Source organism: Leuresthes tenuis, unplaced genomic scaffold (genome assembly GCF_036924035.1).
Source record: "Leuresthes tenuis unplaced genomic scaffold, fLeuTen1.0.hap1 SCAF_12, whole genome shotgun sequence".
NCBI classification, from domain to species: domain Eukaryota; kingdom Metazoa; phylum Chordata; class Actinopteri; order Atheriniformes; family Atherinopsidae; genus Leuresthes; species Leuresthes tenuis.
The window spans coordinates 34,125,928-34,142,140 of record NW_027325366.1 but is presented as its reverse complement, the minus strand read 5'-3'; the positions used below and the strand labels follow the sequence as shown (position 1 = coordinate 34,142,140).

At 43.8% G+C, this 16,213-nt stretch overlaps 3 protein-coding genes across 3 annotated transcripts in view; 1 reads left to right on the top strand and 2 right to left on the bottom strand.

Annotated features, from left to right (window-relative positions):
• LOC140319808 (uncharacterized) overlaps positions 1–16,213 on the top strand; it is a 481,384-nt gene that overhangs the window by 341,985 nt on the left and 123,186 nt on the right. The gene's annotated exons all lie outside the window — the stretch shown is intronic.
• On the bottom strand, positions 1,351–2,274 carry LOC140319875 (olfactory receptor 10J4-like). Its single transcript, XM_072397654.1, has one exon. The coding sequence runs from the start codon at positions 2,272–2,274 to the stop codon at positions 1,351–1,353; it is 924 nt and encodes a 307-aa protein (XP_072253755.1).
• mylka (myosin, light chain kinase a) overlaps positions 7,002–16,213 on the bottom strand; it is a 70,631-nt gene continuing 61,419 nt past the window's right edge. Inside the window, exons 29-38 of the mRNA XM_072397653.1 lie at positions 15,354–15,571; positions 12,902–13,025; positions 12,629–12,781; positions 10,882–11,005; positions 10,627–10,717; positions 9,883–10,011; positions 9,484–9,596; positions 8,859–9,082; positions 7,180–7,308; positions 7,002–7,059 (exon numbers count right to left, since the gene is read on the bottom strand). Of these exons, the coding sequence (XP_072253754.1) occupies positions 7,002–7,059; positions 7,180–7,308; positions 8,859–9,082; positions 9,484–9,596; positions 9,883–10,011; positions 10,627–10,717; positions 10,882–11,005; positions 12,629–12,781; positions 12,902–13,025; positions 15,354–15,571 (1,363 nt within the window). The remainder of the gene's footprint in view (positions 7,060–7,179; positions 7,309–8,858; positions 9,083–9,483; positions 9,597–9,882; positions 10,012–10,626; positions 10,718–10,881; positions 11,006–12,628; positions 12,782–12,901; positions 13,026–15,353; positions 15,572–16,213) is intronic.

Here is a 16,213-nt window from a genome sequence, read left to right as displayed (position 1 = left end):
TTATCCAAAGCGACTTACAGGGAGGCAGATCTTGGATCCTTTACAGAACCCAACGCTGACACTTTGTTTAATTAATGTAATTTCACTTAATTTCACAAGTATTCAGTTTATACAGAAATTAGAGACGAACTGTTCCAGTTTTCCTCCCAGCGTCGGCTGGATGATAGTTTATTAACATTTCAGTTCAGAGTAAACGTACAGATGGCAGCCGCTCACACTGACGTCCCAGTGAGCGATACCAGATGTTTCTCTCATCTGGATAAGAGCTGACAGCAGGGGTATCTGGGCTCCAGCACCGTTAGCTTCATGGATCGGGTGCAGAAATCGATTCGATGGATCAGAGCTGCACCACAGAATCCTGCAGCTGGACAAACTGAACAGTCACCAAATTAGAGATCCAGTTATTGATCAGTGTTCACAATAATGGATCAGAACCAGCAGAGGGAGGTGTGTACAAAAGCTGCACCGGGACAAGAATTCTGTTCATTTATGAGTCCGTTGTTCAGGTCAAAGTAAATATCCTGAAACAGAACCTGAAGGAGATTTTATTGGACTTTTCTGTTCGTTTTACACACAGTCCAGAACACAGGAAACACGTGACAACAGCTTACTGTTAGAGAGGCTCCAGAAAGCCACGGATGGCTCAGATCAGATCAACCTGCTTCAGAGCTCACTGTGACGTCAGCAGTTTAAACCTGACCAAGAACTTAAAGCAGTGCTAACTCTGTCTGTCCACTGGAGGGCGACATTTCCCGTGTTTTCGGCTCTGACACCAGAGACAAACTGTTTACTGTTAACTTATTATAACCTATTATTTTATGAAAACAGATATTCAGCTAAACATGTTTGATTCTTAACTTTGATAATCAGACTTTCATCATTTCAGTCATAAAGGTCATCAGTTCTAACTCATCTGTCTGTTCATGGAAACATTTCTTATTGTGGAGTCATTTGAGCTGAATGAAGGTTTTTCATCATTATCTCTACTAAACATTTCAGGGGCCTCAGAAAGCTACAGCTGCTTCACAGCATCAGAGAACTGAAGTTATTATTGATCTGGATGATTTCAAACTGATCACCTGACCTTCAGTGAATCAGAAAACAGCCGACAACAGAAACTTTGCTTCTCATAAGATTCAAATAAAGACAATTTAAAGTTCCTTAATCACCACATCATCTATAAAAGCCGATAAAGATCAGATCTTCACGATCCTCTGCACGTTCAACACTTTCATTACCGAACAGAACCGAGCATGAGGTGACAGAGCAGAACCAGGAGGACTGATGTCTGTGTTCGGGTGTTTGTGGGGACCTCATGAAGGCTGAAACTAACAGAGACTGAGGCCCGCATCAGGCCTCTCTCTGGCAGCCCAGCAGTCGTCTCACGTGCCCGGACACGCTGCTCAGGTTCAGGCCGTAAACAATCGGGTTGAACACGGTCGGAAACAAGAGGATCAGGAGTGAGGAGAGGATGGAGACGGATGGGGGGCTGTCGGTCTGCAGCCGTCGCTGCAGAACCTCAACGAAGGCACTCGCGCTGTAGTTGATGAAGACCAAGAGGTGCGGCAGGCACGTGCTCAGCGCCTTGCTGCTGAAGGTGCGCGAGCGATACAGACATACGTACAGGATGCTGCCGTAGGAGAAGAGCACGAACGAGACGGGGAGCAGGACTGTGACCAAAGAAATGAGCAGACCGTAAGCATCGCTCAGCAGCGCCGCGCGGCCGCCGCAGCTCAGTCTGATGAAGCTGTATATGTCGCAGTAGAGCCTGCTGAGCCGCGCGCTGCACAGCGGCAGGCGTGCGGCCAACAGCGCCGCGACACCGACAAGAGCGGCGGGCAGCAGCCAGCAAAACAGGAGCAATGCGCCCACCGCACGCGGTGACACTAACGCGGCATAGCGAAGCGGGCGGCAGATGGACACGTAGCGGTCGAACGCCATGGCCGCCAGCAGCATGAAGGCCGAGGCGCCCAGCGTGTACACGACCCAGGCCTGACACACGCACCCGGACACGGTCACCTGCACAGAGCCGCCCCCCCACCGCAGCTCCCACAACAGTCGCGGGTACACCGCGGTGCTGCCCATCAGCGAATTGAACAGCAGCGCGGCCACGAACATGAACATGGGCCGGTGGAGGCTCCGCTGCGAGCAGATCACCAGCAGAACCAGGCAGTCACTGCACAGAACGAACGCGTACAACACGAAGAAGAGCAGGAAGAAGAGCAGTCGGTGTTCAGACAGCAGCTGCAGTCCGTCCAACGTCAGTGACGTCATATTAACCATAGCTGGGTTCATGTCAGGTCAGAGAAGACACGATAGGTTTCCGATCAGAACAACAAGGAACAACACCTGAGACCTGCTGGCATCAGAAACATCTAATCAGTGATGCCTCAACCCTGAGATTCAAACATTTCTCTGTGAACTGTCAGCATGTAAACCCTGAATCTGAATCATTCTGACCAGCATCACCATATCAGGACAGTGTTCATCAGAGCTGAAACATCACAGACACAGGAGCAACATCTGGACTGATCAGGAACCAGCTGCCTTTATGAGCCACTCCTCTCAGTGGAGCTCATTAGTGACCGAACACAGTCTTCATCACCTTCATCAGCTGTTCGTTCCTCTGAATGTTGGGAATAAAACAGTTTTCACTTAGGCTGAAATCAGCTCCATTTTACAAATTTAATCCCTTTAAAACTGTTTTTTCCACAGACAGGAGCAGGTATTATATGTTATCTGCCCCCCCCCCCCCCCCCCGTATTTGTCCTGTTGCAAAATGAAATTTGAATGGATATATTTTAGGATTTTATATAATAGATTTACACAAAACTGGTGACATTAAGTGAAATTACATGAATTAAATACAAAGTGTTGGTTTTGGGTTCAGTAAAACAAACACATGAACTAAGGAAGGTGATCAGATAATAAAACATTATGACAATCATACCATTACACTATCCAGCCTCTGATGGTTATTGGTGCCAATGCTGCCTTTTTTAAATTCATGGGTAGTGTGCAGGAAAGTGGGCGACCTGGAGTCCCACAAGAGGACTTCATGTGGGCAACAACCAGAAACCTGCAGGAGTGTGACTGGGAGGAACAGCCTGCCTGACCTGAATCAGAGAGGTATGCTGTTGGACTTCTGTCCCGGTCATGGTCCATAACAAACACCATGTTCAACCATAGGGATGTCCATAAGTGTCCCTGGCACCCCAGGTCTCAGATCATACTGATTTCATGATCATATAATCAAACTTCTGTCCATATGTCTTGAACACTGTGAAAGAGAGGAGCTGAGCTGTTAACTGACCATTACCTGGTGATGAGCCCCAGTCCAGGGATCTGGCAGTGCTTCTCTCAGAAGGGGTCATTGAGTCTGAATCTGGGCCTCCATTATTGAGGCAACACTACAGAGGTGTGGTAGTAGTTTATGAGCCCTAACCCAAGGTGATTCAAAGTGCTTTACAGAGACATTAAAACAGAAGAAATAAAAAGAACGATTTAAAATTTAAACAAAAGAAAGAAATTAGAACAATAGATCAAATCAGAACAATAAAGATAAGATTGAATAAAATGTAATACAATTATATATATATGAAAGATAAAATCAGGATTTAAAATATGATTCTGTTTGAAACTGAAGCTCATTTGGAGCTTTATTCAAATGCAGCTGAAAATAGATGTTTCTTCAACCTGGACTTAAATCCTGAGTGTTTCAGCTGATCTGAGGCTTTCTGGGAGTTTGTTCCAGACATGTGGAGCATAGAAGCTGAATGCAGCTTCTCCAGGTCTGGTTCTGACTCTGGGAACTGATAAAGAACCGGATCCAGATAACCCCGGCATCAGAACTTTAAAGTCTATCCTCTGATGGACCGGCATCAGAACTTTAAAGTCTATCCTCTGATGGACCGGCATCAGAACCTTAAAGTCTATCCTCTGATGGACCGGCATCAGAACTTTAAAGTCTATCCTCTGATGGACCGGCATCAGAACCTTAAAGTCTATCCTCTGATGGACCGGCAGCAGAACCTTAAAGTCTATCCTCTGATGGACCGGCATCAGAACTTTAAAGTCTATCCTCTGATGGACCAGCATCAGAACTTTAAAGTCTATCCTCTGATGGACCGGCATCAGAACCTTAAAGTCTATCCTCTGATGGACCGGCATCAGAACCTTAAAGTCTATCCTCTGATGGACCGGCATCAGAACTTTAAAGTCTATCCTCTGATGGACCGGCATCAGAACTTTAAAGTCTATCCTCTGATGGAGCAGCATCAGAACTTTAAAGTCTATCCTCTGATGGACCGGCAGCAGAACCTTAAAGTCTATCCTCTGATGGACCGGCATCAGAACTTTAAAGTCTATCCTCTGATGGAGCAGCATCAGAACCTTAAAGTCTATCCTCTGATGGACCGGCAGCAGAACCTTAAAGTCTATCCTCTGATGGACCGGCATCAGAACCTTAAAGTCTATCCTCTGATGGACCGGCATCAGAACCTTAAAGTCTATCCTCTGATGGACCGGCAGCAGAACTTTAAAGTCTATCCTCTGATGGACCGGCAGCAGAACTTTAAAGTCTATCCTCTGATGGACCGGCAGCAGAACTTTAAAGTCTATCCTCTGATGGACCGGCATCAGAACCTTAAAGTCTATCCTCTGATGGACCGGCAGCCGGTGGAAAGACCTCACAGCTGGACTGATGTGCTCCATAATAAGTTTTTATCTACATTTTACAGTGCAACTAAGTGTTTAATATTTCAGTTTGTTTCCCAGAAATTCACCAAAAAATCAGCATTCAGAGGTTCTTGATTTGATGTTTTAAGCAACAGTCACCTCTGTTGTCTCTGTGATATATTTACATCATATATAATATATATTTATCTCCACAGTCTGTTACTTTAACTAATCCCAAAGTAATAAAGGTTGTTGTGTTTGAACCCTCTGAGGAACATTTCTGGACAAACAGGCAGTGAAACAACATGAGGATGATGTAACGGGTCCATGTTGTGTTTGTCCTGGGAGGACATCGAACCCTCGGTGAGCTCATTAACTCAGACAAACACTGACCAGCTGCCGTACATCAGCACACAGACACACAGGCAACCGTGATTCAAAGCACAACTTAATGCTTCAGCTTCTTTTCTTCCAGAGCCGCAGATCGTTTGCTTTTATTGATTATCAGAACACTCAAACACCTGTTTTCCAGCAGTATAAGACAGGAGAAGCCACCTTAAAACCATGCTGCTGGAAGCTTTAGCTTCCCAGGATAAGTCATGATTATACTGAATCAGGTTAGGAGTTCCCCAGGGAGCAATACTGGGGCCTCTACTCAGTTTAGGTCAGTTTTTCTCAATTCCGGTCCTCATGACCCACCGCCCTGCACGTTTTAGATGTTTCCCTCCTCCACCACACCTGATTCAAATGATCAGCTCCTCATCAAGCTCTGCAGTGGCCTGATAAGGAGCCGTTCATTTGAATCAGGTGTGGTGGAGGAGGGAAACATCGAAAACATGCAGGGCAGTGGGTCCTGAGGACCAGAATTGAGAAACACTGGATTAGTGGATCTGCTCAGAGTGACAGATTCCTCATTATACAGCACAATCACATGTTTAATGTCCAGATGGGTCAGAAAAAGGACAAATTAATCATCATAAGTTTCAGTTATTAACTCACAAAGTTTTAAATTTGTGCTGAAGAAACAGCTGAAGGTTCAACATATTCACCTGAGATTCTTTAACGTTTAGGACTGAATTAATGATGAGGCTCTTCTGACTTTATGGGAACATAAATCAGAGATTTATCTCCGTGTAAATGGACTTTTACTTTGAAATGTAAGATGTTGGTTCATCACACAACACAGAAGACTCATTGTTTAGTGATAAAAATTTATTTGGTATCTGTGAGTAACTACAGTCGTAGTGTTCTCATACAAGTCATCTGCAGTTAATCAAACTGTTATATATTTATAAAAATCAGAGAAATAAATTCTACATACATCTAATACAAAAACAAATCAGTCAAGGAGTGAGTCCACCGCTGGTTTAATACGAGGTTAATAACAACAGAAAGTGACACCTTCAAGAAAATGGATGCTCAAATGATAATAATAAATCTGTGCATTAAATAAGTCCAAAAATAAAACGATTTGAAAACAAGAACCATCACACAAACACACAAACTGGGAAACCATGAAGCAAACTGCAGAAGGAACACACACAAACACACCTGTGAGTTAAAGCAGATTCTTTGGTTTCTGGTTAAAACTGAATCAGATGGAACAGGTTTTCACTCAATAAGTTCAAACTCGGCTGGAATGTGGCAACATTTAATGAAACAGCTCTGCTCTGATTCAGGAGAAACTCCCTTTAGATGCTGTTTCCTGATGGAAACCAAACTCCACTGTCTCATAAAGGAAAACATCTTCTCGTGACATTTTGGATTAAAAGCTACAGACAGAACAAAATGTTGTGATAGTAGCGAGTTAAAGGAAAATAATTAAAAGGTCACCTGCTGACGAAGAAGCCAGCGGCTCCTTCAGGCTATTCTGGATGCATCAAATTGTTAATAAATGCTAACAAACGGATAATAAGGCAACAGAGGAAGTCCCACAGTGTGACAGAAACCGTTGCTTTCAGGCTCTCAGTGGCTTTAAGGCAAAGGTGAAGGATGTAAGGATGCAACAGAAGAAAAGTGGACTCCACAGATTCATCAGGTGCAAACAGGAGCAGCTGAGTTACAGACAGACAGGAATTAGCATCCATGAAGGCTGTTTCAGGTGAAGTTACATCGAGCTGTTTCTGTGAACCGACTCTTCATAATCAGACAATAAGTTCTCTGCATCAGAATAAAGCTAAAAAGACGGATTAAAGGGACCTTCGGTGTCACATGTTCACATCAAACATGGCTAAAATGTGGCATAAACGTGTAAAAGTAAAGAACGTTTCTTTAGATGTTCACAGATTTCATTTTCTACAGCCATGAAGCAGAGACGGTTCGGCTCACTGGCTGATGACCCTCTGCAGGCTTTCAGAAGCTGGCCAATCAGGTGAAAGTGGGCTTTAGGGGGAGGGGAGGTCTTAAAGGGACAGGCTCCTCGAAGGGCTGCTTAAAGTAAGAGAAATTATACGAAGCCTTTAACAGCCGCCATCACAGGGCTGGGGATGAGTGCAAACTGACTCTTCATCGCTCTGGTGAACTCTTTGCTGCGTTGGTGGTTCTCTGGAGGAGCTTTTCTTCACATTCTGACTGAACTCTGAACTCTGAACTCTGCCTTCACCGTTCCTCCTCTTCAGGGAGCAGGTCGGACTCACACAACATTTGGAGGGTTTAGATCAGACTTCCCATGAGGCTCTGGGAGCTGTCTGACGGTGACTGTGATCAGCATCGTGTAAACGGACCTGAGAACCCTTTCCTCCTCCTCACCGCCCTTTACTTTGTGGGGATTCTACGCTCTCAGGTCTCTGCTGACACAGCGTTTATTTTCAGGTGAAGCTTTCTGAACGGTCTCCAGTCATCACTAGATCTGTGAGTTTCTTCCTTTTACAACTGAAAGCCCGTTTGTTTTAGCCACAGAGCGTAGAAACGAACGCAGTCTGAGTTCTGATCGGGAAGCCCACACATCTACAGTGAGATCAGTGACATCAATATGTCAAACTTTAAACTCTGTAGGAAGATATTTACAGAGAATAAAGTCTTTTTGTCATAAAGTCGCCCCCTGCTGGAGGCCAAACATAATGCAGGTTTGAGGCACCTGTTATCAGACCGTGAACTCCTGCAAACTCCCGATACTGTGAGGACACAGCAACTCAGCTCTCATGTTATTTCACCTTTATCTCCACATTGGAGGGAAATAAAGCAGAAGGAAGCAGTGGAGACAAGAGAGAAACCTTTAAAATGGACCGGGCGGGAGTCGATGTTGGTTTGCTTTACCATGAAGCCGAAGAGGAAGTCACTGCTCAGAAAGCATCAAATTTAACTCTGGATCGACCTCATATTTGAGGTTAAACAGCTGCATTACCTCCTAAAATCATTCAGGGCCTCGGACTGTGGGGTAAACCGTTGGCGTTCAGCACCAAGTGGTCAGAAAGCTTCTTTAAACACTTTCTGGAACCAACAGAAGATCCAAATTATTTACCTTTGAGAAAGAACCGTAAAGTAAAGTAAAGTCTCTAAGGGACAGCTGACATGGAGGAGGTCACCTGAAAGGGCGGAGCTTGAGTTCTTCAGGTGGGCGGAGCTTAACACACTTTGGTGCCGGGAACCAAAAAAAAAACTAAAAAAATTAAATAGTAATTTTATGTCTCCATTTGTTCTAATTTTTTAAAAATAATCTTTATTTCTTGTAAGTTTTCATGCCGGTTGATTTGTTTTCATCATCACTTTATTCTTTATTGTTCTTTTCCATTTTGATGTTTTTATTGATCAGTTTTTCATCACTGATTGGCTCAGAGAAAAAGGTAAAGGAGACGAACTGTAAGCAACAAATAAATAAAAACAACAGAATGGAAAAGAATAAGAAAAATAAAAGTATTTACACTGAAGAAATAAAGATATCTAAAACCAGAAAATGAATAAATAAATGGGGAGTATTTGGATTGTTCTTTCTTATTTCTTCTTTTCTTTTTGCACATGCTCAGTGCGTCAGACTAAAATAATAAAGTGCCTTCATCAGTGTGTGAAGCTCCGCCCACCTGCTCCTCCAATCACAATCTGTTATCTGTGTTTTTATCTGCTCAAGGTCTGAGGAGCAGCGAGCCTCCTCCTCCACCTCCTCCTCCACCTGTGGGAGTCCGACAGCCACCTGTTTACTCCTCCTCCTCCTCCTCTTCCTCCTCCTCCTCCTCCTCCTCCTCCACCTGTGGGAGTCCGACAGCCACCTGTTTACTCCTCCTCCTCCTCCTCCTCCTCCTCTCTCCTCCTCCTCCTCCTCCTCCTCCTCCTCCTCCTCCTCCTCCTCCTCCTCCTCCTCCTCCTCCTCCTCTCCAGCCATCACCTCCACCAACAGCTCGGCGGTGCAGGTCGCCTCTCCAAGGTTGTTGACGGCCTTCACGGTGTACTTGGCGTCGTCGTCGCCCGACACCTGCAGGTTTCCATCAGAGATCAAAACATTCAGCATCCTACAGCGACAGAAACGCTGCCCTCTGCTGGCAGACAGATGAACTACAGAACACTCCTGAATTTTAAACCATAAAACAAATTAACTGGTTGTGATATTTAAATTTCACAATTTTTTCAGGGAGATTATTATTATCATTAAAATAAGACAGCTGCTTCATAGATCTGCGGAGCTCATGCTAACGTTTATATGTTAACGTTATACGTTTATATCGTTCATATGAACAATATTCATTAAATAAAAAAAAGAAAACATTTTTTTAATTTTTTGGATATTTTTCATTTACCAAAAACATTAAGCGTTTGTCTCATGAGGCTCATAAAATGTCTGGGACCTTTAAAGTAGAAGCACAGTTGACCTCTGACCTCTGAAATGACCAGACTGCAGTTTCCGTCCTCGTCGTAGTAAATCTGGAAATGGCGGGTCTCTTTGATGGGCTGGTCGTCTTTGTACCACACCACCTCAGGGTCGGGGTAGCCTAAGGCAACAGTCTCACTTCAGTAAGTTTATTTCACACCAACAAAGTCGTTTCTGTTTCTTTCGTAAAAATTGTCCACAATTATTTCCAAAGGAATAAAAATAAGTTAAAAGGTTCCTCTGAAGGATCAAAGACTGACACACGGGACACTTTACATGAGTCATCAGTCAGAAGATAAACTGAGCGGCTAATTGATCAGTTTGTCAGCTTTCTGTTGGATCCCTGTAAAAAACGCAGGTTATTGATTGATCCTCTGCTGATCGATGACTGCATTGATCCATCGTACCTTCTATCTTGCAGTCGAAGCGGGCGGCGCTGCCCTCCACCACCTCCACGTCTTTGATGACCACGCTGAAAGTCGGCTTACACTCGGCCTTCTGCTCGTACTCCAAACACTCCAGGAACTGGTTGTCCTCTGAACACACAAACATGTTTTATCACCCCCCCGACAGAAGAGGCCCCTGAACAGAGACATGAGGGGCCCCGCATACATTATACCCTGATCCTACCCTAACCCTAACCTAACCTAACCTAACCTACCCTAACCCTAACCCTAACCCTAACCCTAACCTTCACACAGCGGCAGGACGCAGACAATAACCACAAACTGCTGCTGCACTGATAAATGTTCTGACTCTGCCTGGTGCCTGTTTCAATGTTTTCAGCCTTTCTGGGTCTCACAGCAGATTTTCTGTGCATCTGTGTAGTTATTTTAAATCTTTTTAAGTCTCATAGTCGTTGTGATGAGTGTCTTTGCAGCTGTTATTGTCTTTCTGGTGGTTTTGTTGTCTACAGTAACTTTACATTTGTCTGACTGTTGTTTTTTACTCATCTTCATGTTCTCTGCTGACATTTTCCATCTCTTAGAAGCTGTTTTCCAAATCTGTTCATTATTTTTGTGTCTCAGCGGTGGTTTTGGATGTGTTTGTGGTCATTATGTGTCCTCTGCTGTCTGACTGGATATTATTGGCCTCAGAGAGCCAGCAGCCGTCAGGACAAGTCGTGCCCTGGTTTCTGTTCTGTTTTCTACCTTCGGTGGGTGAGCCCTTCTTGGCGCTGACTCCAGCCATCATGGCCATGGACGACAGTCTGCCGATGGCTCGGACAGCGTGACCCGTTTTCTGCCACAGACGAACCACAAATCAAACATAACGGACGACAGATTTTAGTGAAAAAACTTTGGAGGACTGACAGGTGTTGATGAAATGCGTCTTTACTGTCTCCAGTGAGATTACAACACCGTTCTGGTGAATCCTGGCTCGTGTGTCCTTGTGTGGTCGTTTACCTGCCACTTCCTCCTCAGGATGTACTTCTTCATCCTCTCCTTAGAGAGCTTCTTGGCCTTCATAGTGTTGGTGTCCTGCTTCAGCCAGGGGTGTTCGAAACACTGAGCGCAGGTCAGCCGAGCCCTGAAGATTCAACACTTTCAACGCTCAAAGTCACCACGTTTATGGTTATTTACATGAACATACGGTGACTAAATCCATCCTGCAACTGAGATCAGTTTGGATTATAGATGAAGGATGTTTGAGAGCATTTCTCATGCTTAAACACAATATTACTCCGGGCTTATCTGCTCTAATGCAGGCAGCATCAAGACTCTTTTTTCAGTATTTAACAGCATTTTCCAACCCTCTGACTCCCGACCCCCCCCCCCCCCCCACCACCTCTACTCCTCTGAAACATGCAACTTTCTCCTCCTGTTTTTCAACGAGAAGGTCAGTAAAATCCACCAGCACCTGGGCTCCTCTATCTCTGCCCTCCCTTCATCTGAACTTCTTCCGCTCTATCAACCATTTTCCAGCTTTGATCTCCCTCATTAATCTCAGACCTCAGCCTTCTTCTTGCTTTCTTGACCCCCTCCCTTCTCTGCTCCCCCTCATATCTGCCATTATCCACTCCTCACTGTCCACTGGAATTGTTCCTGCTTCTTTTAAGTGTGCAGCTGTCAGTCCCTGCCTGAAAAAACCTGGTTCAGATCCCAATGACTTGAATAACCTTCGACCCATTTCTCACCTTCCTTTCATTTCCAAAATCTTAGAAAAAAATGTTGCTTCCCAGCTTCACTCCCATCTCACCAATACCAGCCTTTATGAACAATTCCAGTCCGGTTTCCATAGCGCCGCAGCACAGAAACAGCCCTCATAAAGATCACCAACGACCTCCTCATGGCAGCCGACTCCGGTTTCATCTCCATCCTCAACCTCCTCGATCTTTGACCCCATTTCTCACCCCATCCTCCTCAATAGACTCTCCTCCTCAGGCATCATCAGCCCCCCCCTGCACTGGTTTCACTCCGACCTCACAGGCTGCACTCAGTTCATACAGCTCAAATCCTTCTCCTCTCAGCCCTCCTCCGTCACTTCAGGTGTTCCCCAGGGCTCCTTCCTGGGGCCCCTCCTCTTCATCATCTAACTCCTCCCACTTGGCAATATTTTCAGGAAATTTGGTTTACATTTTCACTGCTTTGCGGATGACATCCAGCTCTATTTGTCCAGTAAACCTGACGCCACTCTCCCTCCCTCCTCCCTCACCCACTGTCTCTCTGAGATTAAATCCTGGTTCACCTCAAACTTCCTTAAACTCAACAGTGATAAAACTGAACTCCTCCTTGTTGGCACCAAATACACCCTATCCAAAGTTGACAGTTTCTCTCTCACCATAGACAGCTCCATAGCTGTTATCCTCGACTTTCTGTCCTCTCTCAGATCAATAACATTACCCGGTCTGCATATTTCCATTTACGTAACATTAATCATCCCAAACTCTGGATCTCACTCCCACCAGACATCAGCAACATTGACTCTTTAGCCCTCTTCATATCAAAACTCTCAACCCATCTGTTCCAAGCTGCATTCTCCCTCCAGCATCATTGCTTTTGAACTTGTTTCATCTCATTTATTGTGTTGTTAATGTGTTGTTAAGTGTCCTTGAGTGTCAAGAAAGGTGCTTTTTTAAATAAAATGTGTTATTATTGAGAGCAACAGTTCAGTAAAACGTGTTTAAAGGGGACCAACAGACTTCCTCCTTACTTCATGTCTTTCTTTAGAAGGTTAGTGATGAAGTCTTTGGCGTTATCAGAGATTTCATCAAAGGCTTCATCCTCAAAATCCCACGAAGCCGAGGTGACGTTGGACAGCGTCTCATTGTCGCTGTCTCCCATGAAGGGAGAGAGACCGCTCAGCCTGACGGGACAGAAACGGGCCGAAGTGAGATGGACTCAGCCGGGTCACCAGTTATATTGAACAACAACACAGACTGACCCAGGCTAAAGTTAACACAGAGTATCAGAGGACTGCTCTCACAGTATGTAACAGATGACTCCGATACTCCACATGTCCGTGGGGTAGCTAATCGCTTCGTAGTTGATCACTTCTGGTGCCACAAACTCCGGAGTCCCGAATAAAACCTTCAGAGTTCCAGCGCTTTCTGTCAGAGGACACAAAGGAAAGTGTAAGTTTATCTGTTTACCTGGTTATAAAGTCAGTGGTTAGTTACAGTCAGTGATTAGTTACAGTCAGTGGTTAGTTATAGTTAGTGGTTAGTAACAGTCAGTGGTTAGTTACAGTCAGTAGTCAGTTACAATTAATGGTCAGTTACAGTCAGTGGTTAGTTACAGTTAGTTCCAGTCAGTGGTTAGTTCCAGTCAGTGGTTAGTAACAGTCAGTGGTTAGTTGCAGTTAGTTACAGTCAGTGGTTAGTTACAGTCAGTGGTTAGTTACAGTCAATGGTCAGTAACAGTCAGTGGTTAGTTACAGTCAGTGGTTAGTTACAGTCAGTTACAGTTAGTGGTTAGTTACAGTCAGTTACAGTCAGTGGTTAGTTACAGTTAGTGGTCAGTTACAGTCAGTGGTCAGTTACAGTTAGTTACAGTCAGTGGTTAGTTACAGTTAGTGGTCAGTTACAGTTAGTTACGATCAGTGGTTAGTTATAGTTAGTTACAGTCAGTAGTTAGTTACAGTTAGTTACAGTCAGTGGTCAGTTACAGTTAGTTACAGTCAGTGGTTAGTTACAGTTAGTGGTCAGTTACAGTTAGTTACAATCAGTGGTTAGTTACAGTCAGTGGTTAGTTACAGTCAGTGGTTAGTTACAGTCAGTTACAGTCAGTGGTTAGTTACAGTCAGTGGTTAGTTACAGTCCGTGGTTAGTTACAGTCAGTTACAGTCAGTGGTTAGTTACAGTTAGTGGTCAGTTACAGTCAGTGGTCAGTTACAGTTAGTTACAGTCAGTGGTTAGTTACAGTTAGTGGTCAGTTACAGTTAGTTACGATCAGTGGTTAGTTATAGTTAGTTACAGTCAGTAGTTAGTTACAGTTAGTTACAGTCAGTGGTCAGTTACAGTTAGTTACAGTCAGTGGTTAGTTACAGTTAGTTACAATCAGTGGTTAGTTACAGTCAGTACTATATTCATATAAATAACTGGTTTGTTGCAGAGTTAAGGTTAAATGTTAGTTAAAGTAAATTGTCAGCTACTTGCTTATAGTGTTTGGTGACAGTTAGCTGCAGTAAGACGACACTTGCAGTGGGTGGTTAGTAACTTGGTGTGGTTACAGTGAGTTAGTTACCTAGTCGTCTGGCGAGGCCGAAGTCGATGAGTTTGATTATATATAATTAGTTACAGTCAGTGTTCAGTTACAGTTAGTTACAGTCAGTAGTTAGTTACAGTTAGTTACAGTCAGTGGTTAGTTACAGTTAGTTACAGTCAGTAGTTAGTTACAGTTAGTTACAGTCAGTGGTCAGTTACAGTTAGTTACAGTCAGTGGTTAGTTACAGTTAGTGGTCAGTTACAGTTAGTTACAATCAGTGGTTAGTTACAGTCAGTAGTTAGTTACAGTTAGTTACAGTCAGTAGTTAGTTACAGTTAGTTATAGTCAGTAGTCAGTTACAGTCAGTGGTCAGTTACAGTTAGTTACAATCAGTGGTCAGTTATAGTTAGTGGTCAGCTACAGTTAGTTACAATCAGTGGTTAGTTATAGTTAGTTACAGTCAGTAGTTAGTTACAGCTAGTTACAGTCAGTAGTCAGTTACAGTCAGTGGTCAGTTACAGTTAGTTACAGTCAGTAGTCAGTTACAGTCAGTGGTCAGTTACAGTTAGTTACAATCAGTGGTTATTTATAGTTAGTGGTCAGTTACAGTTAGTTACAGTCAGTAGTTAGTTACAGTTAGTTACAGTCAGTAGTTAGTTACAGCTAGTTACAGTCAGTAGTCAGTTACAGTCAGTGGTCAGTTACAGTTAGTTACAATCAGTGGTCAGTTATAGTTAGTGGTCAGTTACAGTTAGTTACAATCAGTGGTTAGTTATAATTAGTTACAGTCAGTAGTTAGTTACAGTTAGTTACAGTTAGTTACAGTCAGTAGTCAGTTACAGTCAGTAGTCAGTGGTCAGTTACAGTTAGTTACAATCAGTGGTTAGTTATAGTTAGTGGTCAGTTACAGTTAGTTACAATCAGTGGTTAGTTACAGTCAGTGTTCAGTTACAGTTAGTTACAGTCAGTAGTTAGTTACAGTTAGTTACAGTCAGTGGTTAGTTACAGTTAGTTACAGTCAGTAGTTAGTTACAGTTAGTTACAGTCAGCGGTCAGTAACAGTCAGTACTATATTCATATAAATAACTGGTTTGTTGCAGAGTTAAGGTTAAATGTTAGTTAAAGTAAATTGTCAGCTCCTTGCTTATAGTGTTTGGTGACAGTTAGCTGCAGTAAGACGACACTTGCAGTGGGTGGTTAGTAACTTGGAGTGGTTACAGTGAGTTAGTTACCTAGTCGTCTGGCGAGGCCGAAGTCGATGAGTTTGATCTTGCCCCCGGTCTTATTGATGCACATGATGTTCTCAGGTTTGAGGTCGAGGTGGACGATGCCCTGTTTGTGGATGAAGTTGACGCCGTCGATGATCTGCAGCATGTATTTGATCACCTCCCTCTCAGTCAGCTCAAAGTCCTCATCGATGATTCGCTCAAACAGCTCGCCGCCTGAGATCCTACAAACACCACACACTGTCTAAACCCAGTCTGACTGGAATCAACTCCTCCCAAGTCAACATTTAAAATTGTCCTTGAAAAGGTTTTCTAAAAGTAAAAAGATCATTTTATATCTTTGTGTCTCAGTTCATTCAGCTCAGAGGAAAACCTGATTTTCCTTCATCAAACCGTTAGAATCTGGTAGCTGTTGCTATTTGCCTCCTTTGTGACGTCTGTTGACTCGATAATGAAGCTGCAAATTAAAATGTTATCAGAGCTCAGATGGACAGAGATAACAAACTGACTGTAAACAGCTCTCTTCCTGTTCTCCGTCCAGTTTTTATCACTTTATCAGATATTTGTCGTTTCCTTTTCAGGATAAACATGTTGATGCACTCTGCTGATCCTCCCTGACACTAAACGATGCCACGATCACACGATGCAGAGAATATTTCTGGTATGAAAGTCAGTCCTTCATAACTGTTTGGTTTATTTATCTCTATCGCTGCCTGAGTCTAAAATTAGCTCAGAGGAAATGGCTGGCCATGAATTCCTCTCATAGTTGGCCAGAAAACTGCTTTTCTGACATTTCTTCTGAAGCGAAAACATTTGGTCTGTTTTTGCATCTCAAGCTGCTCAGAGATCAGCAGCAGCTGGATGTT

Coding starts and splice junctions, on each gene's coding strand:
- LOC140319875 (XM_072397654.1), bottom strand. CDS start 2,274: ATGACGTCACTGACGTTGGACGGACTGCAGCTGCTGTCTGAACACCGA.